The sequence below is a fragment of the Chinchilla lanigera genome, unplaced genomic scaffold (genome assembly GCF_000276665.1).
Source record: "Chinchilla lanigera isolate Chin_1 unplaced genomic scaffold, ChiLan1.0 scaffold00013, whole genome shotgun sequence".
NCBI classification, from domain to species: domain Eukaryota; kingdom Metazoa; phylum Chordata; class Mammalia; order Rodentia; family Chinchillidae; genus Chinchilla; species Chinchilla lanigera.
In genome coordinates, this window is record NW_004955414.1 from 19,509,064 (window position 1) to 19,528,037 (window position 18,974).

General features: G+C 39.3%; 1 protein-coding gene and 1 pseudogene across 7 annotated transcripts in view; both read right to left on the bottom strand.

Annotated features, from left to right (window-relative positions):
- The window catches only part of Nup98 (nucleoporin 98kDa), a 107,499-nt gene that overhangs the window by 9,487 nt on the left and 79,038 nt on the right, over positions 1-18,974 (bottom strand). For all 7 annotated transcript variants that reach the window (XR_260183.2, XM_005380033.2, XM_005380032.2 and 4 more), the window contains 7 exons: positions 18,191-18,344; positions 15,528-15,957; positions 14,107-14,336; positions 12,640-12,903; positions 5,488-5,645; positions 4,420-4,563; positions 3,350-3,492 (listed from right to left, as the gene is read on the bottom strand). Coding sequence is in view for 6 of the 7 variants with exons in the window: in XM_005380033.2 (XP_005380090.1) it covers positions 3,350-3,492; positions 4,420-4,563; positions 5,488-5,645; positions 12,640-12,903; positions 14,107-14,336; positions 15,528-15,957; positions 18,191-18,344 (1,523 nt within the window). In the remaining variant the exon portion in view is untranslated. The remainder of the gene's footprint in view (positions 1-3,349; positions 3,493-4,419; positions 4,564-5,487; positions 5,646-12,639; positions 12,904-14,106; positions 14,337-15,527; positions 15,958-18,190; positions 18,345-18,974) is intronic.
- On the bottom strand, positions 8,681-9,856 carry LOC102010575 (annotated as a pseudogene).

Below are 18,974 nucleotides of genomic sequence, written 5' to 3' on the forward strand. Positions count from 1 at the left end.
TGGGTCTAATTTTAGTCTTTGGCATGTGGAGAGCCAGTTTTTCCAGCACCATTTATTAAAGAGGCTATCTTCCAGTGAACTTGTTTGGCCTCTTTGTCAAAGACGAAATGGCTGAGTGTGTTTGTGGTTGTGGCTGCAGTCTGTTCTATTGATCCTCAGGTCTATTGTTTTTTTTTCCAATACCATGCTGATTTTATCACAGTAGCTTTGTGATATAAAAAAGATGTATTTTTATACTCAGCTATAAAAAAAGATAAAGTCGAGGCTTTTATAGGTAAATGGATGCAACTAGAGACCATATTCATAAGTGAAATAAATGGGACCCACATATGTAAACATCATATTTCCTCCCTAGTGTAAGAACCTGAAAGAGTAAATAAAATCTGAAAGGTGCAACAGATATTATGAAAGGGAAAGAAACTGCTCAAAAGGAAAGAACAACTGGGATGAGGGAAAGGAGAAAAGAAAGAAGGAAAAAATATGTATATATACACACACAAGACAACTAAAGTGAATATACTGCTAATTTCTATTGGCTTATTGAAATGAACAGTTAGGGGCTGGGGATTTAGCTCAGCAGCAAAAGCGCCTGCCTGGCAAGCGCAAGGTCGTGAGTTCGGTTCCTGGTACCGGAGAAAAACCAAAACAAAAAAAAACAACAACAACAAAAAAGAAATGAACAGTTAATGTTTAATTGTTTGATCAATCTTACATGCCTAGATCTGGTTATCTGAGTAACTACTTTGAAGACAGTATGTAATACAACAACCACTGTTAATTTCCTATCACCTTGTTTTGAAATTCTGTATCATTTTTACTGTTTTTATGTTGTTTGTATCTTTGTTTTTGTTCTTTAAAATAAAAGATCACATTCATCATATAGAATTTGTACCTGTACATGGCTTGATTTTTTCCCCCCACTCTGCTCCTCTCCCTCCAACTCTCATTCCCTTCTAATTTACAAAAGCTTTGTTTCTGTATTTTCCTTCTTTTCTCTTCTTTCCTTTCCCCCCCTCCCTCTTCCTTGTCCCCTCCCTATATGAACATTTTCTTCCATATAATGGATACTATTTCTTCCATATAATGGATACTATTTCACAGTATCCATTATACATTTCAGTCCTTATTTACACTTTTGCTTTCTCACACCACAGAAACAATGTGGTATTTACACCATGTGTCTGATTTATTTCACTTAAGGGTATGGTCTCCAGGTACATCCATTTACCTAGGAATGTCTCAAGCTTATCCTTCTTTATGGCAGAGTAGATTCCATTGTATAAATAAACCACATCTTCTTTTATCCACTTACCAGTTGATGGACATTTGGGCTGTTTCCAAGATTTGGCTATTACAACTGTGCTGCTATAAACATGGGTGTGCATATATTACTGTGGTATGATGCTTTTAATTCTTTCAGGAAGATAACCAGAACGGGAATAGCTGGGTGGAATGGAACCTCTAGTCCTAGATTTTTGAAGAATCTTCACTCTGATTTCCACAGTGGTTGCACCAGTCTACATTCCCACCAACAGTGGAGAAGGGTCCCTTTTTCCCCATGTCCCTGCCAGCATTTGTTATTGGTTGATTTCTTGATGATAGCCATTCTTTCTGCGGTGAGATGGAATCTCAGTGTTGTTTTAATCTGCATTTTGCAAATCACCAGTGATGTTGAACTTTTTTTTTTTTGGTACCGAGAATCAAACTCCGGACCTTGTGTTTGCTGGGCAGGTGCTTGTGCCACTGTGCTACATTCCTGGCCCTAAACATTTTTTAATATACTTATTTGCCATTTCTACTTCATCATCTGAGAAATAGCTATTCATTTCACATGCCCACTTCTGGATTAAGTCTTTGAATTTGGGGGGGTTGTCTGATTTTTTTGAGTTCTTCATATGGTCTAGAAAGTAATCCCTTGTCTGAGAGACAGCTGGCAAACATTTTTTCCCACACTGGATTGTCTCCTCACTCTACTGGTGGTTTCTCTTGCTGTGAAAAAGCTTTTTTTGTCTTTTTGAGACAGGGTCTCACTATGCAGTTCAGACTGGCCTTGAGCACATTTTGTAGCCCAGGCTGGTCTTGAACTTGCAACAATCCTCCTGCCTTAGCCTCCCAAGTGCTGGGATTACAGGCATGCACCACCACATCTGGCTTGAAAAAGCTTTTTAGTAAGATGAGATCCCAGTTGTTGATTCTTTTGATAGTTCCCGTGTGATCAGGGGAACTGATCATGAAGCTTTTTTTCTTTTACAAATTGGGCATTTGGGGTCTTAAATTTTTAACCCACATTTGGAAAGATGTTGTGCTTTATTTTCTTCTGCAAGTTTATAGTTAAGTTTGACATTTAAGTTTATAACCCATTTTGAGCTACAAAAACCTGACAATGCTGCATTTTGGTGAGGATATAAAGCAACTAGAGAGTTTTCTTTTCTTTTTTGTAACATGGGGGAATGAACAGATGGAGTGCTAAATTACATCCCCCCTTTATTTTGAGATGAGGTCTTTTAAATTGCTTCCTAAGGGCTTCAAGCCTTGAGATCCTCCTACCTCAGCCTTCTGGGTAGCTAGGATTATAGGTGTGCCATCATGCCTGGCTTTCCCACTAGAAATTTTATACATTCCTAGTTGGAATATAAAAATAACAGATTGCCAGGCACAATAGCACACACCTATAATCCCAGCACTTGGGAGGCTGAGGCAGGAGGATTAATGTAAACTTGAGGCTAGCCTGGGCTACATAAATGAGTTCAAGGCCAGCCTACACTACATAGTGACAGCCTGTCTCAAAAAAAAACCCCAAAATAAACAACAATAACAAACCAAAAATAGCTCACACACACCAAAATATCAAAAACACCCCCTACCAAACCTAATTATGATACTCAACACATTAGCATAGATAAATATCACAATCATTATGTGGAGTGAAAGAAGCCCAGCACAAGAGAGAACACAGAATAACCTCAATTATGTGTAATTCTAGTTTTATATTAGCAGAACAAATTTCTAATAACAAAAATCCAGTCCGTAGTTGCCTGGGGCTGAGGATTAACTGCAAAAGTGATTAACTGCCTGAGGGAAATCTTTGTGGGTAGTGGAAATATTTTGGTCATATGACAGTGATAACTGTGTGATCACAAACTGCGTACTTTATTATATGCAAATCCTCATTAAAATTCATTAAAACAAATTTTAGAGTTCTAACTCTTAATGCTTTTCCATCTATTATACATTGTACCTGGTAATTTATATGGACACAGAATAGTTTTAGTGTGGTGGTGTATGAAAAGGAGAAGACTGTAGAGGCTCACTGAGCACTCAGCTATCCTAACACCTGGCCCTAGTTTACCTGTTACTGTAGAGCTTGAGAAGGTGAAAGCAGACGTCTCGAAGTGGGATCTCTGAGTCTTTCTCCATCTGCAGTTTGCAGCCAGAACCCTCCAGGTATGACGGAAGTGGAGGGCAGGCATATTGGTCACCGTCAGAGGTATTCTGAAGAGAAGAATTTGATAAAACAATGTATTAGTTGCTAGTCTGTTTCAAGATGCTATCATGTCTCAGTTATTTAGAAACCTATATTAAGAATGCTGTGCTACCCCAAAGGAATCTATCCAGGATCTTAAAGTGTTTCTGGCAAGGACATATTCCGCCCAGACTGATGGCTCTCACTAAACTCCCATACTTGCCACATATCCTTGATACATTCAACTTCTTAAGTACTCTCTTTCTCCGGACAAATAATCCCAAGAAATGACAGAAAAGAGAAATATGAAATCTAGGCAGTAAAAAAACAATTTTAAAAATGATGGCATTAAGAACAGCAGTAATAGGGGCTGGGGATTTAGCTCAGCAGCACAGCACCTGCCTGCTAAGCGCGAGGTTGTGAGTTCGATTCCCGGTAAGGGGGAAAGAGGAAAAAAAAAGAACAGTAGTAATGAAAAAAAAAGTACTGTTTTAACCTCAAATCTGAGGAATATGATGATATTTATTTATTTAGTATGCTATTTAGAGGCAAATTTCACTGCAAATTACAGGCAAAAACCATGCCTGAGGTCAGCTGTATATCAAAGAATTCCCAAATGGATAAGGGAATGTTAGGAATGAAGAAAACCCCTTTGATTTGCAGGCAGGAAGACAGCAGCGAGAAAATTAAGGGGGAAATTCATCATTTTAAATAAAATGAAAGCAGATACTTAAGGAAGTTTAAAAGTATAGCCCTTATCCAGAGGCAGGAGTAAGTAATGACGCTTCCTATCAGATTTCCTGGGTCCATTTCAGTTTTATGGCATTTCCAAAAGGAGAGTTAGTAAAAAAGTACTTTATTATAAAATGTAATTTGATGGGTTTTTCTCTGCAGGACTTCCCTGGGAAAGATAGAACAACTAGATTTTTGATGGGCTACACACTGGGCACACATACCTGAAATGCATCTTCATACTGGCTGAGTGCCCTGGAAATGGAAGCTGTTGGTGGAAGGAAATACCAAAGATGGACAGCGAGGGAGCGTTTCCAATCTAGCTGGGCACACACATTAATTTGCATCTGCTTTGAGATCTGCCACACCTGCAGGATACAAGATCATCATCACAGCTATAGTCTACCTTGTTACTGCCTACGTGTGCAACTTATTCACTCACTTAATATTTTGAACCAGATACAACAGTCTGTAGTGGTGAGACGGTGGATGCAGACAAGTGCTCCGCGACAATGGTAAAGAGGCCTCACTGCCTAGAGCTGCTAACTTACCAATTTTTAAGAATAAATTCTTTCTTACTGAAATGACTTAAATTTTTTACATTGTTTATGAATGTAAATATGCTGAGTAACTACAAAAAAACAGGGGCTACATCCTCGGCATGATGGCACACTCCTGTATTCACATCACTTGGGAGACTGAGGCAGGAGGATTGCTATGAGTTGAAGACCAGCCTAGGCTACAGAGTAAGTTCAAGTTCAGCCTGGAATACATAGCAAGACACTGTCTCAAAAGAAAAAAAAAAAAGTTAGAATTCTGAGACAAGAGTCTTGCTAAGTCATTAAACTGGCCAGGCAGGGCTCCAGTTAGTGATCTTCCTTCCTCAGCCTCCCACAGTTCTGGGATTGCAGACATGAGTCATCATGCCTAGTGTAACTTTTATTTATTTGTCTTTTTGAGACAGGGTCTCGTTATGCAGTGCAGGCTGGCCTTGAGCTCACTTTGTAGCCCAGGCTGGTCTCAAAATCACAACAATCCTCCTGCCTCAGCCTCCCTGAGTGCTGGGATTACAGGCTTGTGCCACCAGGCCCAGCTAGTATAACTTTAAAAACAAAAACAACAACACACACATGGTATCTGCTTTTGTAAGTTGAAAATATTTCCACTGAAAATTAAAAAGGTACCTCAGTTACATGTAATAGCGTACAACTTACAAAGATATGGCCTCAAGTTCAAGCAACCTTGAATTTATGAAAAAACTGATGTGAGATTATGATAAAAGAGGACGATACCGGTTTTCCAGCCAGCAGGGCATAAACACGAAGTCTCTCCTTCTGGATGAAGCCGTCGGCCTGGAGATGATGCCAATCCGCCAGCTGCATGGAAAGCAGATTCCGGAGCGAATGGCTCCCCACCAGCTGAGATAAAAGAAGGGCAAGGCGATGATCGCCTGTAAGAGAAACAGAAGTTCTCTAAGGGTTTATGGGCCTGATGGTACATTTAATCATTATCTTTTTTCTTCCACCCCTGAAGAAAGGAGGACTTAACACCTGTGACTGCTTCCTGCCGAAATACTGATCATAAACTTACCACTTTCTGCTTGAGTAAAAAATCTGTAGAAATAGTTTAACCTCTGTCAATGAGTCCTTGGTTGATCAGCTTTGTATGTCTGTATCTGTTTTCATGAGAAACCACTTTGAAGAGATCAATATGTAATATAACAAGCATTGTTAATTCCCTACCACTCTGTTTGTAACTCCGTACTGTCTGTACTGTTCCTTTGCTATTTTGTAAAATGTTGTCTGTCTGTTAATATTTTCCTCCTTTTATTTTTAAAATAAAAAAAAGAAATAGTTTAACCTAAATTACATATAGACTGCATAACACATAAAAATCAATAGCAGATCTACTTCTTCTACTTCTGTGTCCCTAAGCAAAGCACTCCACCTATAAAATGGAGAAAAAAAATTTTTGATTCAAATTTTTTTTTTTTTTTTTAAGCTTTTTAATTCTTTGGTGCTGAGGACTGAATCCAGGGCCTCTGCTTCTACCACTGAGCTAAATCCCCAGCCCGATTCAAATATCTGCAGTGAAAAATGAGATGACAGAATGGAAAACACGCCAACTAGGATGTATGACATCCTAACACAGAGAAACGAGAAAATACAACCTAAGAAGAGAAATGTGTGCTTTGCATAAATAAATAGAGAGTTCTTCATTTCCACAGGCCCAATAATCTCAATTTTTTTGCCATTTTTTTGTCAAGTACAAAGAGCTAGGGCAGTATAAAGTTTCTAATTAACCAGACTGCAAATTTCTAGTTAAAATGTGACTTATACAAAAATTCTTTGTTTAGCCCATATCAAAAACCTAAAAGCCACGTCTTTTTGTTTCTGTGTGGGCCAGTACTTAGCTTACATCATTATAAAAGGTACAACTCTCATCTCAAAGCACTTCCTTCACCAAGTAAAGCGGCCCAGATGAAAGAAATCCTGCACTGGGAACACATCTGAAAACGTGTTTCTGGGGTGAAGTGTCTCCTTAACTACAAGCAGGGAATCAGAACATGAGTGGAATATAGCTCATACTGTAAGTACTGAAGCTCAGTTGACCATGAGCTGCTGGTACTGTAGGTGACTTATAAAGGGAAAAAGGAAAGACTATTTCTGGGTAGATATAACCTAAAAGAATATTTATTGGTCACCAGATATAAATATACTGGTCACCAGAGATAGTTCAAAGAAGAAACTGATTTATCACAGCTTGATAAAATCACTTACTAAGGTCATGTCATATCAGCTATCAACTTCTGTCAAACTTTGACTTTCTACAGATTTTCCCATTTAGGAAAAAACATACTAAGCAGATATCAGAATTCTAGGGCACTGGGGGTGGGGGTAACTGGGCAATGAATCCAGGGCACTCTACTGAGTTACATACCCAGCCCTTTTTAGTTCTGTATTTTGAGACACTCTCACTCAGCTGCCCACACAGAACCTGAACTTGTAATCTGCCTGCCTCAGCCCCTTCAGAGCTGAAATTATAGGACTGTACCACTGTGCATAGCTCAAGTAAATTTCTGTGTATGATATCTAATCAATTTTTTTGCATGTGAATATTTAAGTATCACAGCATTTGTTGAAAAAAATTATCCTTTCCACATTTAAAATGTCCTAGCACCTTTGTTTTTTCTTGAACTGGGAACTGAACTCAGGACCTCATGCTTGCCAGGCAGGTGCTATGCTGCTGAGCTCTATCCCCAGCACAAGCACCTTTGTGTGTGGGGGGGGTTATCAACTCTCCATAAATTGAAAAGGGTCTGTATTTGGATTCTCATTTTCTATTTCATTGATCTATGCGTTCTTCCTAATTTCTTGATCACTGTAGCTTTATATAAGCAAGTTTGAAAATCTGAGTCAACTTTGCCAAATAAAATTCTGCACACTTCCAAATAAGGATCAGTTTTCAATTTCTGCCAAAACACCTGTTGGAGACTGGGCTAAATACTATTACTTTCTCTCTCTCTTTTTGGATACCAGGAATTAAACTCAGAACCTTGAGCTTGCCAGGCAGGTGCTGTACTGCTAAGCTAGATCTCCAGCCCCAAGCCTATTTCAAATGCACATATTAATTTGATAAGCACACACATCTTAATACTAAGGTTTTCTTTTTTTTTTTTTGGTTTTTCTCCAGTACCGGGAACCGAACTCACGACCTTGCGCTTGCCAGGCAGGCACTTTTGCCGCTGAGCTAAATCCCCAGCCCAATACTAAGGTTTTCAACTGGTGTTTCTTAACTAGGGTGGTGTGCCCCTCAGGAAAACCTGGTGATGCCTAGAAACATCTCTGATTGTTGAAACAAGAGGGAAAGAATAGAGATGCTACCAAACACACCAAAAATGCCCAGGCCAGCTCCCACAAGCATTATCCATCCTCGCTGGTATAGTACTGCAAAGAGTAGTGCAGCTGAGAAATATTTATTCTATGAACCTAGAATATCTCTTCATTTATTTAGATCTTTATCGCCTCAGCAAAATTTTCCATTTTTAATATATATGTTTTGCTTCATTTACATCTTGTTTTATTCTTTTCCTTAATTTCATTTTTGGATAGACAGTCTGTTGCTAATATACAGAAACACAAGTGAACTTTGCATGACGATCTTAAATCCAACACCTTGTGGAACTATTAGTTCCAGTACTTTTTTTTTCCCTGACAGGGTTTTTCTTTTTTTACTGGGACAGGGTCTCAGTATATATGTACTTCAGGCTGACCTTGAATTCACAGGCTGGCTGAACTCAAGGCAATCCTCTTGCCTAGGTGCCAAGTGCAGGGATTACAGCCATTTGCCATCACACTCGGCATACTTTTTCTTTCTGTAATGATAAAGGCTTGTTTTATTTCAATGACTGATGGGGCTGGGGATTTAGCTCAGCTGCAAAGCACCTGCCTGGCAAGCACGAAGTCATGAGTTTGATTCCTTGCACCGGAAAAACAACAACAAAATATATATACATTTCAATGACTGATGTATATAATCACCCAAGCCACCATGTACAGACATTAGAGGGGAGCTTTATCTCTTGGTCTCTTCCTTTTTGGACAGTCTTAATGATCTTCCCCTCTTCTTTTTGGAGGCTTGGAGGTGCTCCTCATGGTGCTTGCTTCCTTCCTTGGTCTTAGACCTGCAGGCATCAGCCTGGTTAGCCAGAGATCCTTACAGGCTTTGTCTGCCTTCAGCTCGTGGATGTGTTCCATGAGGATCTAGTTGTTCTGAACACATTTCCCTTCACCATCAGGTTCAGACTGATACAAATGGTGGTCAGCTTTCTCAGATCCACAGCATCTCCTGAGCAGTCTGTACAGAATCTGCCTCCTCCTCATCCAGGTTATCTTTTCTGTCATTTGAGCACCAGCTATGTCCTTTGCTTATCTATGCTAGTATGCCTGCCCTTCCAGTGAGTCAGGGTGTTTTCCTGGCATTGAGCCCAGGATTAGACAGTTACAGAGTCATGTCTCAGACCATTTTTGATCAGTTTCTGAATTTGCTGACAGGGTTTGGCATTGGCAATTTCACTGGTTTCACTGGGATCCAGCCAGACCTCCTTTTTACTACAGCAGAGAATATTAGAGGCAAACCTCTTCTGAAGCCTGAACATACTCACAGCAGTTCTGGCCACAGCAAGAGATGCACTAACCAGAGTCTGGAGTCTATATGTCACTTCTAACTGCTTTGTGGGTTTTTTTTTGAGATGTTAAATTTTTCTTAAGAGTATAAAACATTTTACTTTATTTTATCACATATCCATTATTAAGTTAAGTTGAAAAAATTAACCTCCCTCGTCTTTCTTTGAGACAGTGTCTCAAGATGCAGATCAGGCTAGCCTCGGATTCATAATCCTTTTGCCTTAGCCTCTTGTGTGCCAGGATTACAGGTGCAGGCCACCATACCCAGTTCTAAATTTTCTATGTTCTTGAGTTTCTCTCTAGTTGTTCTATCATTTACTAATAGTGGGAATAGTCAAGCTCAAGTTTTTAGTAACCCAAAAGGCAATGCCTTGCCGAAGGTTTAATCTTAGCATCAAAAGAAAAGGGAAAGAAACAAAGTAGAGTTTATGAATAAGTCTAAGGACCTGGGGCTGGGGATTTAGCTCACCAGCAAAGCGCCTGCCTGGCAAGCACAAGGTCATGAGTTCGGTTCCCAGTACCGGAGAAAAACCAAAAAAAAAAAAAAAAAAGTCTAAGGACCTGACTTACACTTTTTAAAATCCCTTCCCACTAGATGTAGGTTTGCTGTTGGGTACATTACCTTCTTAATGACTTGTAATCTTTGTAAGTTTACAGAGGATCAATCCTAAAGACAAAATCACACTGTACAACTGTATGAAGACTATGAAAGGGACCGAGCTAAATGTATAGTGATAATGGAATACAACCAGGCATTTATAAATAAGTTACTGATTCTAGCTTTTTGTATGCTTTCTTATAATCTCAAAATTAGTTGAGTGCTCCAAAATAAACACAGTCAATGGCTCCAATTAGCTGGGTTTAGATGAATTAGGTTTCCATAAACAAGATCATAAGAAAGATCTAATTGTACATAGATGAAGCTGAACAATGTTGTTCTATATATTTTTTTAAATCAAGATTTGTGTCAAGACAGTCATTAAGCACTTGGTAAATGCCTTATTAAAGGAAGGGCAACTAAAAAAACCCCTATAAATATAAATATGGAAAATCCCTTTAAAAAGTTAATGCAACTCAGAAATTAAATTTCTTTTTTTTTTTCTTTTTTTGAGACAGGGCCTCACTATGTAGCCCTGATTGGCCTTGAACTCGCAGCGATTCTCCTGCCTTAGCCTCCCAGCTGCTGAGATTACAGGTGTGCGTCATCCCTCCCAGCATCAGAAATTAAATTTCTAGATTTTCTACAGGACTGCCTTGTCCAGAAGGTCTCCCTCCTGTCCACTGTAGTCTCCTCCTGCTGTCATCCTCGCCCTCCCTCTCTCCACTCTGAGGGTGTTTTCTTTGTCCGTTTCTCTCTCCTTTAGAAGGCCTTTATACCTTTGACCCATGTTCTCTCTCATCACAAACACAATGCTCTACCTGCCTCCTTCTTATCCCCTTTTCTTTTTTGGATCTTACCACCAACTCACCCTTACCTCCTGCTCTGGCTCTCTATATTTCTCCAGTGAATTCCAGTCCCATTTATCTACAGCAGTGAGATCAGCTTTTATAGGAATGTGGGCTTTGTTGGGAGTAAAGTTAGTCAGTCTACTCTGTGTCAAGCAGAGTAACTAAAAACTATGTGGCTTGCTCCTACCTCAGGTAGTGGGAGATACTAAGGAGCAGTTGGTGGCAACATAGGATTCATTTACTGAATGGGACCACTAATAGTTGATGCAGGTGTGCAGTGAAGTGACACTATGTGGGATGGTGGGTCAGGGACAAAACTGGTAGCACATGTGCTGGGCCTTGAATTTAAAAGACCCAAAGCCACTGGGCATAGTGGCACATGCCTGTAGTCCTAGCACTTGGGAGGCTGAGGCAGGAGGATAACCACGAGTCTGAGGCCAGCCTGAATTGCCTAGTCCCTTCTCAAAAAGATGAGGGCCAAAAAAAGAAGAAAAAACAAAACAAAAACCCACAAAATACCAAAAGGGCAAAGTATGTGCAGGATCCTTGGCATGAGTAAAGGTGTGAACATGGAACGCACAAATCTTCCAGAAGGGATGGTTGGCCCATTTTGCCTCCTCCCCATCAGCCTGGTCCTGCTCAGGCAGTGTCCTGCAGCACACCTGGGAGAAGTTCTATCTCGGCAAGAACCAGAGTTACGATGTACTCCAGAGCTGCCAACTGAAGACCTCAGGGTGAGGAAAAGGGAACAGTGTTTCCGGATATGACCAGGAAGTGGTGGGAATAAAGGGCCAGCCTACATTATGCACTGCCTTTTCTAAGACTATTTGTTCTGCTACCCTACCCACCCCTCCCAATAGCCAGGAGGTGAGGCCACCTTACTTCTCAGCCCTCTGAATTCCATCCCCACAGGAAGATGGGGGTACAAGAATCTAACATGCAGCTCTCAGTCTCTTCTCTAGCTACTTAGCACCCACTTCCTAAGAGAGGAAACGTCTTTTCCCTCCCAAGAGAGAGGTTCTTCCTAGGAGCTTCCAAGGTCAAGGTAAAGGCATAGGGCTCCTTAGCAGGAGACAGAAGGCAGTATCCAGAGGCCAGATTCTTCCAACCCAATTCCTAAGTCCCCATGCAAAGTATATCCCTCCCTCCCTCCTACAACAACAAAAAATCCTATATATTTGGATGAAATAAGTAGATCAATACAAAAACTTACGTTTAATACATTCTAAATACTATTTACAGAAAAAATTTTTCAAAAAAGGTGTCGAAAAAGGAATTTGCTAATATGGTACACTTATGTATAAAAGATTCTAAGTGTTTAAATATATATTATTCAACATTTGTAATATGATACATGAAAAGAACAGAATAATGAAAAGAAACTGTCTTTGGAAGTTTATAGGTATACTTTGCCCTGGCTATACCTCTAGATGTATGTAGATACTATATATAGATATATATATACTACGAAGAAAACCACTGAAGTATAAACTGGACATTGAAACGTTTGCACTGAGTAGTAGTGCATTGATTTACTGCTTTCTGCATTTCTGAATTTTCTGGTATTATTGCAAATGTATCTGTACCACAATTAAGATAATTTTAATTCAGTAAATATAATGTGTTAGGGTCTACAGAGATGTTTAAGTGAAAAGGACATGTTTCTCTTCTGGAGGAACTAACAATTTTCCTGTGAAGTCCACACTTAATACAGCTAAGGAGATAAGACAAATTCATTAACTAAGGGGTGGGGCAGTGGACAATGAGTAAGAAGCAGGCAAGGGCATAGAGGAGGACCAGATTCCCTACCTGACTGCTGTGCCAGAGAGCAGGCCGCACTGATCCTATTGCCTGTGAGGTAGCTGAAGACAGCCTCTATAGGGTTGTCTTTTCGGGCTGAGACTTCCTCTTCAATCAGAGTTGTAGCACTACTGGAAAGCCAGTGAGAGAAAGCTCTCCTTCGCTCCAGAATCTGAATGTATGCACTGGGCTCACCCGGCTGGCTGTCGAGATCTTTCAGATGGCCCCACAGGGCTTCACATAATGTCCATGTTAAGCTCCAGGGCTTTACAACTAGGGAAAGGACAAAAAAAGCAATGCTGTGATGCCAAATTTTACAATTCCAGAATTACACCTTTAATTTAGTGTAAAAAAACCCACAAGTGAATGAACACCACAAACATCCATTCAAACTTATTTCCCCAAAACTATCCCTATCTTACTCATCTCAGATGATAAAGATTCTCTAATTTGATCAAAATCTGTCTACGAAATGCTTCAAGAGATGTAAAGTACTTTAAAAACTTGTAAAACGAAAAAACTTGTAAAAGAATATTATATACTGTTAGAGGTGTAGCCTAAAACTTGAGTCTATATGATACTGTTCAAAGTACTTTAAGAAAAAAAACTTTAATCCATATAACACAATTATATAAAAGTGAACTCTGTTTTACAGCTGAAAAATATGATCTATAGAGACTTAAGTGACCTGCCCAAAAGTTAAAAGCATTATGTAGCAGAGGCAGGATTCTAATACAAGTAAAAAAATCCAGTTCCATTCTCTAAATCAGAATGCTCCACACCTTAAGAAACAAAACACAAAAACCTGTCTTTTTAAGCCACTTATGTCTTGGGAAGATAACTTTCTTTTTTTTTTTTTTTTTGGTTTTTCTCCGGTACCGGGAACCGAACTCATGACCTTGCGCTTGCCAGGCAGGCGCTTTTGCCGCTGAGCTAAATCCCCAGCCCCATGGGAAGATAACTTTCATGTTTGAAAAGGTGAGACAATGGACAAACAGGACATTATAAAGTAGTCTACAGTCAGTAAAGGTGAATGTAATTAAATGCAATTTCTCTGTTTGAAATAAAAGCAGGCATACAATTTCATGATCCAAGGGATTTTACTGACTGCAGTTCTCTAAGCAATAATTTATATATTACAAAGCATAAAAATTATAAATGATGAACTGGGTGGAGTGGCACATGCCTGTAATCCCAGCATTTGGAAGGCTGAGGCAGGAAGACTGCTGCAAATTCAAGGCAGGCCTGCACTACACAATGAGTCAAGGCCGGCTTGAAATACAGAGCAAGACCCTCAAAAACATCAAACAATAATCACAAAACTGTAAATGATAACAATTTTTTCTTCTATGAGTTCTGCTTAACTCAATTATAGCAAAATATAATCTTAGGCACGCACTTTTAAGAATGGTGCAGAAACATACTACTACCTCTATTCCTGGGATACTAAATGTCAAAAGCATACTGTGTACTCACTCTGATCTTCCACTAAATCTCTCGACACTTCCTTAACCCAATGTACATAGTCATGAATGACAGCCACTCCCATATTGGGGGTGATGAAAGGACACAGTTCATCAACATTGACAGTGCTATGTTTTAATTTCAGCTCCAAAGGTGTCTGAAATAACTGCAAGTCTTCATCCAGCTTCCTTTGTCTCAAACTGAGTTTTTCCAGGTGAACTTTGAATGGGGATTCAGTCAGGCTACAGGAATGAAAAATAAGAAACAGTAGAAAATTAACGTAAGACAGAAGATAAGATTTCCTTATAATTAAGCCTTTATTTCTTTCAATACAAACAGTACAAAACATTTTAGTGATTTTAAAGTAATTTTGTTATCAGCAATACATGATGTATCCATACACAGAAATGTTACAGAGAATCCTATTCATTTTTATAATTAATATGCTATTATGTGGGTGGGGAGCGAAGGGGGACATAAAGAAAATCAAGATGTGTTACATATATCTATCTATTCCCTAAGGTAAACTTCATGTACTGTGAACATGTACTAATAAAATAAAATTTAAAATATTTTATTATAAAAAATACAAAGGCAGGAAGATCACAAGTATGAGCCTTGCCTGGGCAACTTAGCAAGACCCTTTCTCAAAATAAAAAGCGTTGGGCATGTAACTCAGTGCAAAGGTCCTGAGATCAATTCCCAGTACCACACACCCACACACAAAGAGATTAAACATTAACTCTAGAAAAATCAGTATTTCTGTAAATTCACCAAAATGTATTTTATACATATATACACAAACCCACTCTCAAGTTAAAAAAAAATTTTGTTTCCCAATATTAAACTATACTGAATTTATCTACTATATAATGAGTAAACAAATAATCTCATCCAGACGTTGAGAATCCAAAGGTCTATTATTATTAGACCAGGTTATAACTACCATGGGAGTCAGTGTGGCTGGCCTTGAACTGGCTGCACTCTGCATTTGGGTACTATAACATCCAAAAGACCAAAAGGTATTGTGAGATGCCTGTTTCATACACACTTATCAAAAGTAATGAAGCTAAACTTACAGATACTAAAAAAAGAGACTCACTGAGCATGGTGACACATACCTGTAACTCCAGCTACTCAGAAGACTGAGGCTAGAGGATCACAAATTCAAGGCCAACATGGGCAACTTAAATCTTTTCTCAAAATAATAAAAAGGGCTGGCAATGTAGCTCAGCCACCCTGAGTTTGATCCCCAGTAGCATAAATAAAACCAAAATAAACAACAAAAAACCCTCCTTCTATCTGAAACTGTGCTAGGAATAAATACAGAAAAATTGTACGTCAGAGTCCTGACCCTGGATTTCCTGATAATAAAGTTTCCCTCTTACTTATGACATTGCTTTTCTCAAAAATTATCAAGGAATGTAACTCACGATTTAACAGCTACTGGATTGGGTAGGAATCCGTATTCCATACCATCAGCCACCTGATGGTTTTCCAGTTCAAGAGAGTCATTCAGCCGTTCTCCACTATTAGCAAGAGTCCAGTTAGGGCCCCAACCAACCCTAAATGAGCGTCCCATGAACAGGGCCATATCCATCAAAAGATTTCCCTTGCCATATGTGACAGACTTTTTCAGAGGGACTAAGCCTGGGTGCCTGCGTGTGCCCACTGTTTTCAACTGAACCTCAGGGGCTGGGCTAGGCACTGTAAACACAGTGGCCAGGGGTGGAGGGACAGACCAAGGGGACGTGGATGGTATAGTCATTAATGATGATGCTCTAGGAGTTCGACATTCTTGCACAGAGGCACTTGGTGAAAGAAAAGCTCCGCTTATAAATTTTGATTGTAGTAACCCGCCAACTGAAATGAGGGAGAAAAAGACTTTTAACAACATAGTTTACTGTTTCTTGTACAACATCAAAAATCAGTAAGGCAGAAATCATTCAGTATTGTATCAAACTAATTTAATCAGGTATGGATGACCAGAGGCAGGTTAAGAGTTTAATACAAAAGTTATTCTTTCAATCAGAACATCAAAGAACTTTAATGATGATTGTGTCTATGTCAATAATAAAACTACTACCTTTGAAAACTCATTCAGCGCTTATGTGCAGCAGACTCAGTATACGACACTTGTGCCCATCGTTTCCCTCTTAGTAACTTTAAACAGTAAGCGTTACTGTCACCTCCACTTTAACAGTGAGAAAACCGACCTCAGGTAGGTGTCTTGTCCAAATCCATAAAGCCACTGAACAGCAAGAATGGGAGAGGAACTCAGGGAAGTCTGGCAAACGTGCTCATACTCTGTGGAATCCCACATGTCACCCTGACTTAACTCTAATGCTTAATGTTAGACTTAAGGAATAAAATCACACTGAGGCATCTTATGATTGTACAAGTGCCTTTCTAGAAAAGACTTCTTATTACTACTGCCCTTTTCCAATTTTATATAAACATATATGGGTTTTTCTGTTTATTTTTCTGGTACTGGGGAGTGAACCCAGGGCCTCTGCACTAAAGTACATCCTAGCCCTTTAAAAAAAAAATTCAAAATTTTAAGACAGGATGTTACTAAGTTGCTAAAATTGCCCAGGCTGAGCTCAAACTTGTGATCCTCCTGCCTCAGCCTCCTAGAGTGCTGGGATTACAAGTATGTGCCACCAAACTTGGCTTTAATTTTACATATTTTTTGTGTTAAACCATACAGTTAAGAGTTATCGAAGTATAAGATTTTCATGTAGTACAGTGGTGGTGCGTGCCTGTAATCCCAGCACTCGGGAAGCTGAGGCAGGAGAATCGTCAAGAGTTCGAGACCAGCCTGAACTACAAAGTGAGTTCAAGGCCAGCCTGAACTGCATAGTGAGACTCTGCCTCAAAAAGACAAAATAAATAAATAAATAAATAAAAATGTTTAATTGGGAATGTAGCTCAGTGCTAGAACACTTGCCTAGCATGTACCCAGCCCCAGGTTCATGCTCTGAACTGGGAAAAAATAAATTTCTTTTAAACTGATGCTTCACTGGGCATGGTGTAATCCCAGCCATTTGTGAAGCTGAAGCAGGAGGAGGATCACTGTGAGTTTGAGGCCAGGCTGGGCCCCACAGTGAGTTCAAGGGCAACCTGAACTATACACAGTGAGACCCCGTTTAAAACAAACAAACAAACAAGCAGAAAAACCACAAGAGACAACCGAAAAACATGCTTTGTCACACTGAGAATTTTGCAAAAAGTTTATAGTAAGGGCACACAAAAAATTTGTTTTTGTTTTGTTTTTCTTCCGGTACCAGGAATCGAACTCACGACCTTGCACTTGCCAGGCAGGTGCTTTGCCGCTGAGCTAAATCCCCAGCTCCTTATTTATTTATTTATTTTTTGGGTTTTTTTCCTGGTACTGGAAATAGAACTCACGACCTTGCGCTTGCCAGGCAGGCGCTGTGCCGCTGAGCTAAATCCCCAGCCCCAGATTTTGAACAACTTATTTTTTAAGGCAACATAAAACTCTTTCTGGTAGTTATTTAGCTTTTGTAATATTTTGAAGTATCTGCTCAAATTCTTCACTGACATTAACAGTCTATTTCCAATCCCTCTAGAGAAAGAAAGCTTTTAAAATTCAACCTGTAATACCCTGCCTAGGAATTTTAGAAGGTATATGGAAAAGTAAAAATCTGATGAGTTTTTAATTACAAAAACCAATGTTTATCCCTAGAAAGCGGCAAAATAGTGTTAGGACTGCACGAAGAGTATAGTGCAGGATGATTTGCTGAATACTCCAAATAAGGAGAGACAAAAAAATTAGGAAATCAGAGCTTACTATCTAATACACATTCATAAGCAGACAAAAGCATGGCACAAATGCTTTTATATAACTTTATATAACTTCTATATTATATAACTTCTATATATTTATATAACTTCTATACCAACAAATGTAACTTTGGTTCTTAAAATCTGGCCACATCCAAAAGATACTTATGAATATAATTTCTTGCTGGTACAGTATATCTGTAGAAGTCTTCTCAGCTTAGAACAGAGCAAAAAGCACGGTATGGTGACACTACAGCTTTCTTGTAAAATGACATATTTTGTATGGTACCTAGTGAACGAGATTTCGACGAATGGATTGCTGAAATGGGGATTCTTGGAGAACAGATTTCCTGAGAAGTGTCTCCTTTGGAAGGAAGATGACTGAAATGTTGATCCACCATATCTACATCTTCTTCATCAGCAAGCAATGAGGCTTTCATAATCTAAAAAGGCAATATCTATAGAATGAATGTGTTCCCCACAAATTAAATACCAGAAAAGTTCAGTTTATAACCACCAAAAAAGTTACTTTTCTGCAAGGCTGTGTCCATCACATTTGTGTAACTATTACATTGCATGCACCTAAAGGGAAGAAGTTGTATAATTCTTCTCTTCTTTGTGTGTAAGTTTCACCACAGCCTGGCACACAGCAGTTGCTCACCTCTGCTGAACACTTTTCAAGCCAAACATTAGCCAAAGACTAAACTTATAAAATTGTAAGTCATGGGCCGCAGGAAGCATAGACATAGCTTTAAAAACCTGTAGGGCCAAGAATACAGTTCAGCAGCACAGTGCCTGCCTGGCAAGTGTGAGGTTATGAGTTTGATTCCCAGTACCAAAAAGAGAAAAGAAAAAGAAAAAGAAGAAGGAGGAGAAAAAAAAACCAACCCATATGTACTAGGTTTTTAAAAGTTTTGTGAAGCCAGGAATGGGGGCACATGCTTATACTCCCAGCACTTGGGAGGCTGAGGCAGGAGGACTGCCATGAGTTTGAGGCCAGCCCGGCTATATAGTGTCTCCAAGGCCAGGCTGAACTACACAGCGAGACCCTGTCAAGAAAGGAAGGAAGGAAG